This window comes from Ammospiza caudacuta, chromosome 1, assembly GCF_027887145.1.
Source record: "Ammospiza caudacuta isolate bAmmCau1 chromosome 1, bAmmCau1.pri, whole genome shotgun sequence".
Taxonomy (NCBI): Eukaryota; Metazoa; Chordata; class Aves; order Passeriformes; family Passerellidae; genus Ammospiza; species Ammospiza caudacuta.
This window is the reverse complement of record NC_080593.1, coordinates 36142430-36151416: the sequence shown is the minus strand read 5'-3', so window position 1 is coordinate 36151416 and position 8987 is coordinate 36142430. Positions and strand designations below refer to the sequence as shown.

At 38.2% G+C, this 8987-nt stretch overlaps 1 protein-coding gene across 1 annotated transcript in view; it reads right to left on the bottom strand.

Annotated features, from left to right (window-relative positions):
- Nucleotides 1–2927: 2927 nt before the first annotated feature.
- The window catches only part of GALNT15 (polypeptide N-acetylgalactosaminyltransferase 15), a 31809-nt gene continuing 25749 nt past the window's right edge, over nucleotides 2928–8987 (bottom strand). Inside the window, exons 11-12 of the mRNA XM_058812026.1 lie at nucleotides 8669–8773; nucleotides 2928–3333 (exon numbers count right to left, since the gene is read on the bottom strand). Of these exons, the coding sequence (XP_058668009.1) occupies nucleotides 3247–3333; nucleotides 8669–8773 (192 nt within the window). The 3' untranslated portion in view covers nucleotides 2928–3246. The remainder of the gene's footprint in view (nucleotides 3334–8668; nucleotides 8774–8987) is intronic.

The following is an 8987-nucleotide window of genomic DNA, read 5'->3' as shown; positions in this document are numbered from 1 at the left end:
GCTCTCCTGTGTTCTCCATTAGGACTGTCTTTTTATTGCCAGAACCAAGAAAAAAAAGAATATGGCCGTCCTGTGTTCTTGATAGCTGTAGACTTTTTCCATATGTAGGGAGTTTACTAATTTTGCTATTTATTTCACAGGTTTGTTTCAAACATTTTTAATAATAGAGTTGCACTGATGAGACCTAGTATAGGAGCAGGTATAAATTGTTCTTGCCCTTTTTGCAGCTTAATATTCTTTTCTGTTTAGAGTGACAAATCCTAGATCCACAAAAGTGAGGGGTTTTAATAGAACTGGCGCAGCTGCAACGATCTGGCAAAGGGATGCAGACAAAACCCAACATTTTTTTGTTGTCAAGAGTCAAAATGGGAGTTACCTGGAGGGACAGATTTTCCTGGTGTGATGTACATTTCTAGTGTTTATCAGTCTTCCTACTGAGAAGCAGAAAATTTGTGGTTTTACCTGTCATCAAGAGTCACCTTGAAACCCCATAATGAAATATCAATAATTGAGAGTAGCTGTTTGCAAAAAAGATTAGTGACAGGCATGAAATAAGTTACCAGTAGCTTTGAATGTATTTTATGTCTTGGACATTTTCCTAGCAGACTTCAGTCTTTCATTGAGTTAGGCAGTAGGAGCACTGGATTTGGACACTTATGCACAGAAGAATAGTAGGATTTTTTTGGGGTGCTGGAGGGGAGAAAGTGGAGCTTTTTATTAAAAATCAGTGTACCATGATGTTCCTAGGTTAGCACAAAAGCATAATTCCCTTCACAAGTGGAGAAGTCTGCTTCAGTTTATTCTTTTTGCAGTATGCAGTATATAAAGAGAAAGAAGATGAGATAATTCTTCCTGGAGAAAATCCAGAATTTTAATTAAATGGCATTTTCACATTTATTTCTTACTGGCTGGAGTTCATGCCGATACTGGCCATACTTGCTTTCATGTTAAGAGCTTTGCAGATGACCTTCTCTACAAATGCCTTTTTTTCTGCCATTAGAGGTCCTAAAACCAATAAAGAATGGAGACAAAACATACCTATTAATTTTGGACTAGAGCATTTTCACAAGCTGGACCTCAGTGTCTGGTCCCTGAAACCCAGTGTGCGGGACAGCATGTGTTACTGTTAATGTTAGGCAGACATTTCTCTACCTTGGCATGTTGTCTTTAAATCCAGTGTACTCAAAAATCACCAAGTTTCTCAAATTCATGAGGTCACTTTATGATCTGTAGTCTTTCAGATAGTACATCATGTTTATGTACTTCTGCATCTCCTTTTTTTTAGACTTCTTGCTATTTGATTCATGTTTTCATGCTTTTCACTTTAACACAGTTTCTAATTCAAAGTAAAAATGAGGGGTATTTGAAAATGGACATTCTTATGTAAGCTGTTTCTGCCAATAGCTGTAACTTTATTTAAATCAACACAACATCGACATGAACCACATGAAATCTGACACTGTTACAGAGGCCTAGGTCTGAGAATAAAGGCTTAGGTTTTTTAAAAATTACATCACAAACTTTAAAACCCTTTCTGTAATTAATTGCTACTAAACACAGCAACATTTGCTGATAAATGAAGTGGCCTAACTTTGAACTCCAATCAGAGAGTGTCAATTGTTTGTTTTATGTACCTAGTTAAATTTTGCTGCACAGGTAGACAGTCATTTATTTAATGAGACATCCTCATTCTCATTTTCACTGCTACCACTTTAGGAAGCAAATATGAAAATGTAAAAAAGCCTTTCCCTGTCAGGCATGTCATCAGAAACCAGTACTTGCAACATAAACCTAAGGCTTCTGTTATTGTAGTAGCCCAGCTGGGTTGTTCTGCAGTCCTCCAGTGCCATAAAAAGAAATGGATGGAGGTACTTGGGAACTGAAATTAAATTCTCCTCTTCCCATTTGCCTCTATATTCTTTCTCCCTGTTAAAAATCAAATACTGATTTTCCTAATTTTGCTGAATCTGCAGTTTTTGCTGGCATGTAATTGTTGCAGACATGTTCACAAGATCTAGCAGTAAAAATCCAGGAAAACAATTTTTCATCAAAATTTGCCCACATATTGAAAGTAAGACAGCCCAGAGGAAAAGGTTGTTTCTTATGATGGGTGACAAGGAAGCAGAGCCCAGCACCTTGCCATGGGCAGCCTGGCCTGCAGACCTCCCTCATCACTGCCTGTGTGAGCATCCCAGCTCTGTTCCAGAGAGCACAGGAAATGGTGGGTCTGAAAGCAAATTCAGAAACCTTGGAAACTCCTCAAAATGAAATCACCACTGTCTGCCAAGTCTGAGCATCATGTTACATCTAATCTTGAATGAAACTGCCAAAATTGTATATTTTATAGAAAAGACGGACATCTTCTTGCAATAAGCAAATTATGGTCTCATTGTTCTTATTTTGCTTATCAAGTTCTTTTCTAGTGTCAAGACCTATTTTGTTTCACCCTTTCCTCTTGTTGCTGATTTAAGAGTTGTTCTTGGCAGTGGAGAATCTTAAGAGTTCTGTCATGGGCTGCACACAGAAGGTTGTTCCAGCAGCAGGAGCTGGGCCCAAACCACACAACTCAAAGTTATTTCCTTAGCGTCAGCACCGGGCTCTGCCCCTGGGCTGGTGCGTGTGCGAATGTGTGCAGACACCACAGACTGCCCGCGGGTTGCTGCACCAGGAAATTCATGTTTCCTTTGCTTCTGCAAGCCAAGGAATCAGCAGCAAACTGCCCTGAAGAAGTGGCTCTCACCACCATCCAGGAGCTTGCTGTGGCAGCCAGGGATCCATCAGCTGGACTGCATGGGCTCAGGGAGCATCAGACCAAGTGGTCTTCCAGGCTCTATGACTGATTGTAAGTGAAGGCAGCTCTTGGCACCACAGATTATCAGTTTTTGTTAAGTATGACACATACACAAACTAGGTAAGACAAGGGTTTACAAGACAACACGTCCAATATGAAATTTACTGCAAGGCTTACTTTTTAATTGACATGATGAATTCTGTGAGTCTGCCCGCTTGAAGTATTTTGATTATTAAACACTGTTTACTGCTTGGCTCTGGATTTCCAAGCAGGCAAAGTGTGTGCTAATAAGAGGGAAAGCAAAAGAAGATGACACTAATGCAATGACCTGTTGTCTCTGCAGAACATGTTTGCATCCAACATTTTGAATTGGCTATAGCTTTTGACCACTTTTAGTTTGTTCAGTAATCCCAAACTAGATGTATAAAGGATGATACATCTCCCAAGCAGCCTCCCTAGGGCTTGTACTCAGGTATAAATGTCTGATGTTGTCCATCTTGAACTCTTGATACATCAAAGCAGCAGTTGATTTTCTTTTGGAGCTGCAATTAAATTTTTTGTGTAATTATTATTACAGTAAGTGATAAAAAAGAGACTGTAAAAAAACTCAGTTTTCACCTAATAGCATAATAACAAGTGAATAAAAAATACCATGAAAAATACAATACTGAGGGATGTAATCCTTTATGGCTCATTTATGCCTATAACAATGTAAGCGACATTATTAAATTATTTGTTAGCAGTCTGTAAGACTGAGGGACTAATAAATGCAGAGCAATCTTTTGAGTAATTGCACAAAATAGATTAGATATTTTAAAATATATTTAGTATTTTTATAATATGCAAATTTTCAAAAAGTTAATTACTTTTACCTTTTTCTGAGTTTGCAATACAAAATTACGATTGGTGTAAATAAATATCACAATAGTATTACCAAAGGTGATGGACTCTAAGAAAGGTCATTGTGCAGCCACTTAGAAACTGAGTAATGCATTCAGCCCTCAGGCTGGTCTGTCTGTAACTTAGATTCAAGCTAAGAAGAACCTTGCAAACAATCCTGGCACCTGTGTCTGTTCTGTGTAGTGAAAATTCTGCTGCAGCCTTCCAGCCTACTCAGCGGAAAGATATAGAAGATTTATTATTAATATTAGAGTTAACATCTTCAAAATATTATAGAGACACTTCTGAAAATTTAAATTCTTATTCCTTTGGGACTAGATCATCTTTTAACACAGCATCCTACACAATGGGGTCTCTCAGTCTGTGAACAAAGAAGCTGTCTTGGAAAAGTCTGCTGTTGGATTTAACTCATTTGAGGAAACTGCAGATGGTAGCAAGTTTGTTCTTGGCTGTCATCTCTGTGCCTAAAGCCAGATCTTGGGGGAATCTTGGAAGAGCTGGACACTGGGGTTGGGCTCCTGGAAGGGATTTTAGCCTGGGTACCCTTTGGGATTATTTTCCTTCCACTTAACTCCAGTTTAAAATTGATACATGACATCTAAATTAATTATCAAGAAACCCTCTTTAATCAGTAGAGAAAGCAAGCATTTCTAGATAGTGATTTACCCATATTGGTTAAATACTTGCCATTGATTACCTCTGGAAATGTACTCTGCTCACCAGCAGAAGAAACTTAGACAACTGCCTTAGTTGTGACTACTGTTCAGGTGGCCCCAGTTAACAGAGGTGGATCCTCTTCCATGTGTCTAAAGCATAATCATCCCCAAGACTGATAGCTAATGAAAAAAATTAAGTTAAAAATGAGCAGCTATAAAGATAGCAAAACCACTATGGCTTCTCTCTCAAGTAATGCAGCCAGATTGTTTTTCCAAAACATCCTTCCAAAGCACCTGGTGAATAAGCAGCTGTGAGCTGCCCGAAGGGTGTGCTGGAGTTCACGCGTTCCAGGGACTGTGTTTGGAGTCCTTATTCAGACCTTTCCAAAGAAATCAATGGAAATTACGGCAAAGGTCTGCAGATTCAAACCCCCCTCTAAGATGCTGACAGGGGCAAGTCCTCCTGTACATTTCTGTAAGACTGTCAGGTGATGGCTGAATGAGGGTATCGCCACTGGATGCTTTCTGACTGGGTTTTTTGCAGACCAGCTGTGCTGCAGCATGAGGAAAAGAAGGCATTAACAAATCATAACACAATGAAGGAAATAAAAATATGTTTCTCTGTGCATTGATACACTTTATTCAGGGCAGACACGTGCAGTTTGCATAGCTTAAAAACATGAGCTTAAAAACATGTTACCTATTTGCAAAACACTCCTTTTTTACTCTCTTCCAATATGTTTGCAGTTTGACTCAAACTGCTTGAGATAAAATGAGATAGAAAGTCAGAGTCTGAAAACTCTCACTCACATGTCACCTTCCAGCTGTTATGGAAACCTAGGCTGTTACTGTTCTTTTCTAGGATGCCTGAACGTAGCTCCATTTTTTCCTGGGGATATCAGAAATGGAAGCTTTTGCATTTCAATCAGCAGTATTACAGCTCAATGAATGTCTTCAAGGCAGCACCTGGAAGCACTTACACGTGGACTGAGAGATACCCTCAACATTTCTGTGCTACAGGATTTAGCATGAAGGTTGATAAACCTTCTGTCCCCGTTCAGACTTCAGGTTAACACATGGAGAGGAATGCTGCCATTGTTTCTCTGTGCCAGTGATGGCACCTCACTAACAGGACAAAGCCCAGCCTGCAGCCAACACCAACTGCATCAACTGAGACTTGCTTTAAAAGTACTCTGAATAGCATTTCAAGGCTTTATTTTCTTCCATTTTCCATGAGCTGGGAGAGGAATAAACTAGGTTGTTTAGTAAGTGCTGTCAACCAAAAGGTGACCAGTTCCTGAATCTGACCTTTTAGCTCAGCTTCATGGGTGGGTTTGGCTCAAAGCACTGTGCCTGGATTGTGAAATTCAAAGAAACAGGTGGAGTTACATTATAAGGTATTTATTTGTGTTATGCTGGAATTCCTTTGCTCTTGCCTGAGGCTTTGGAAGCTTTCAAAGTTTAAACTGCTTCATTCTTGCATGAAACATTTTGTCCTTACATTTTTCTCCTGTCACAGGAATTAGTGGAACCTGAAATGTTGACCATGTCTAAATAGATAACTGAAAGTAATTCTATGTTTTGTGGCACTCAAAGCGTCATTGTGTGCTAGTTTTGCATGAAAGATGGGTAAAAATGAGGAAAACATACCAGCATGCTTAGCCACCACTCTTTGTTGAGCCCAGTCCCATGAGGAGAGTTTATCTGATGGATGTAACTACAGGGGCAAAGTCTGAATGACCACCATGAGGAAACAATATTGGTAAAACCAACCAATCCAGTTAAAATCCATATAGGAAGGAAAGTAGGAACAACAGGGATAGATGCTTTCCCTTTGTGTTTTTTTTTTTTAATTTGTGTGTACTAAGTTATGTTTATATTAGAGGGAAGTGTGCTCCACAATCCACGTTCCCTTCTGGCTCATGCTCTGGAATTCAGTTCCCTTGGAAACCAAACACACATTTACTCTGTTACTAAGTGAAACAAGTGCATTAACAATTATTTCCTAAATGGTACTGCAACGTAGGTTTTAATTTTATCTTTTGAAGAGGTATTAGGTAACATATTTTTATATGGTACATATATCTACAGCAAACCTTCTTTTCTAGGTTTTTAACACTATGTTAAAAAGTAGTATAAATGAAGATGTCCATGTCTCTGAAATTCCAAACATTTCCTCTCTAAACCAAAAATATTTTCATTCTTCTTTGAGATAAATATAATTGTGGTCAATTACCATATTTGTATACACATTTTTTAACATTTACCTAAATTCTGAAGGAATTATATTCCCAGTTTAGTGTCCAAAATATAATAAATAATACATAATTTAAAAACCTGGCATAGTCATAATTTAAAATAAAGGCATCACATGTCATTAAAACAGCATTTATGCAATTTAAAAAATTCTCTTTTCTCACCCTAGATTTGGGCAATGGTCAGGTATCACTTGTGTTCTGGAAGAGGTTGCTATCATCATCTTAGCTGAAAATTAAAGCATTCTCCAGAATGTCACAGGAAATTTTAAATGACACAGCAGAAATAGTAATAGATTCTGATGCTATCAAAGAAAGCATAAGTGGTAATCAAGATGATTGGAGTGATGCCTGAAACCACAGCGTGGAATCTTTAGCACTCAAAGTAGACAGAGAATTAGACACTGGGAGATGTTTTGGACAACACAACAGAGAATACTCTTCATGTCCTCTGTTGTAACCAATTTTATATGCTTGATACCAACTTATTATGATTTACTGAGAGCAGGTAACTGGAAGGCTCTAAGCAGAATAATCTGTTACTCCTTCCTTTCTCTGAAGTTTAAACAATGTGCTGTGCATTTAAAAAAACCCCACAATTTTCTGTCTCTTGAAAATAATGCAAAACCTAAGTGAGTTTCATTAAAGATGCCCTTCCCCTTTAATATGTACATATGATTATTATTGATCTATATAAATTAGATGTGGTGTTGATGTGGGAAGACTCCCAAATCTCTGTTCTTCTTTCTTAGCAGGCTCTTGGGAAGTGTCATCATTGACTTTATCTTCAAAAAGGGAAGTACCCTAATGAGATACTGAAGTGGACCATTCTTGTTATCTAACCTCATCTCTCATTCACTCCTTTGAATGACAGCAGGTCAGCAGCAATGCAGGCTCTACAGAAGAAGCTTCTTTAGAAAATTTGGTCTTTTCAGGAACATCTTGAAGACCCATGACAGCAAGAATCTATACAATCTTTTTGGCTAAAACTGACAGCTTGAAAGACTTAACTCAGGCTGCAAACAAATGGAAGCAAACCAGTATTTTCTTCCTAGGTAGCCACTGTTGAAACTGGCCGTTTCCCTTCACTTGCTGTTTTCAGCCAGCACTTCTGTTACTGCAATAATAATAGTAATAATAATAATAATAATAATAATAATAATAATAATAATAATAATAGTAAGCTCATCCCATGGCTTTACAAGAGCAAATGATGCCACCGATTCTTTCTATTCCCAAATAAGCAGAGAAGTTGTTACCCTCCTTAGTACCACAAAAGTTTCCTGAGGAGTTGTCTTTAAATATAATTAAAACAACAACAAAAAAATTGTTAATATTTCAGTCTCATTCTCCCATCCAAATTAGACTGTGGATAAGGATTTAAGGAAGGGTGTGCCAAACACTGAGGACTGTTAGTAGTCCAAGTCAATTAGAGCAATTAGTGCCTAATTAAGTGTTAATTTATGCTCTGTGCTCTGTGCTCTACTCACAGAGAGTAGAAATTTGGCTCTGGTTAATTGGAAAACAAAATTTTTGCCATTACATGTGGAAACATCTATTAATTTCATACATACAAAACCTACTTTGTTTTATATGAGTCGAGGGCACTGTAAAACAAGGCTAAACTCTTGTCCTGGTTTAGCTGGTTTCCTCTTACAGTTTCAAAAATCTCACTTTTTTTTCTGTATCCTGAGAAGTCACAGCATATACTGAAGACAAGCTGTCTGGCAGCCAATTTTCCATGTTTCCATCAAAGGGCAAACTTAAGTGTCTTCTGCAATAGCAGAGTTGAGAATTTATTGATTCTCACAATCTCTCTGTTCCCTGCTTCACAGAATAAATAGAGGTTTTAGCTAGAGCTGGGTTAACCAGGAGCCAGGCTTTTAAACAAGAGAAATTCCTGACTTCCCTGCATACTACAGCAAACACAAACAGCTTTCTTGTCCTTGCAGGAAATGCATCTTAAATCCCAAGCAGAAGTAATGTTAAACTTTGGAGACTTGACCTCTGCAGAGACCTGCCAGTCACCTCTGATGCAGCCCACGGGAACGCTCAAATTGCCACACCTGATTTGTGTTCTTGTTACATGCAGACAGAAACAAGTCCTTCTCATCTTCACTCTTTGCTGCCTCTATGCATTTGCCAGAAGGGATATGGACAATCATTCCATTCTACAAGATGAGAGAAAAAGGGAAAGAAAGAACAAATTAAAAGTAAGAAATTTCCAGTAAAAGCTAGGCCATGTTTCAGAAAATTTATATACAGTATATCACCAGTAATAACTGGTTGTTCAGGTTTTTTTTTAAGCAATGCTCCAAACACAAGGACTGGATTTAGCTGTGTGCCCAGAGCATGGTGAATATTCATAGTTCCTTTTGAAGCTAA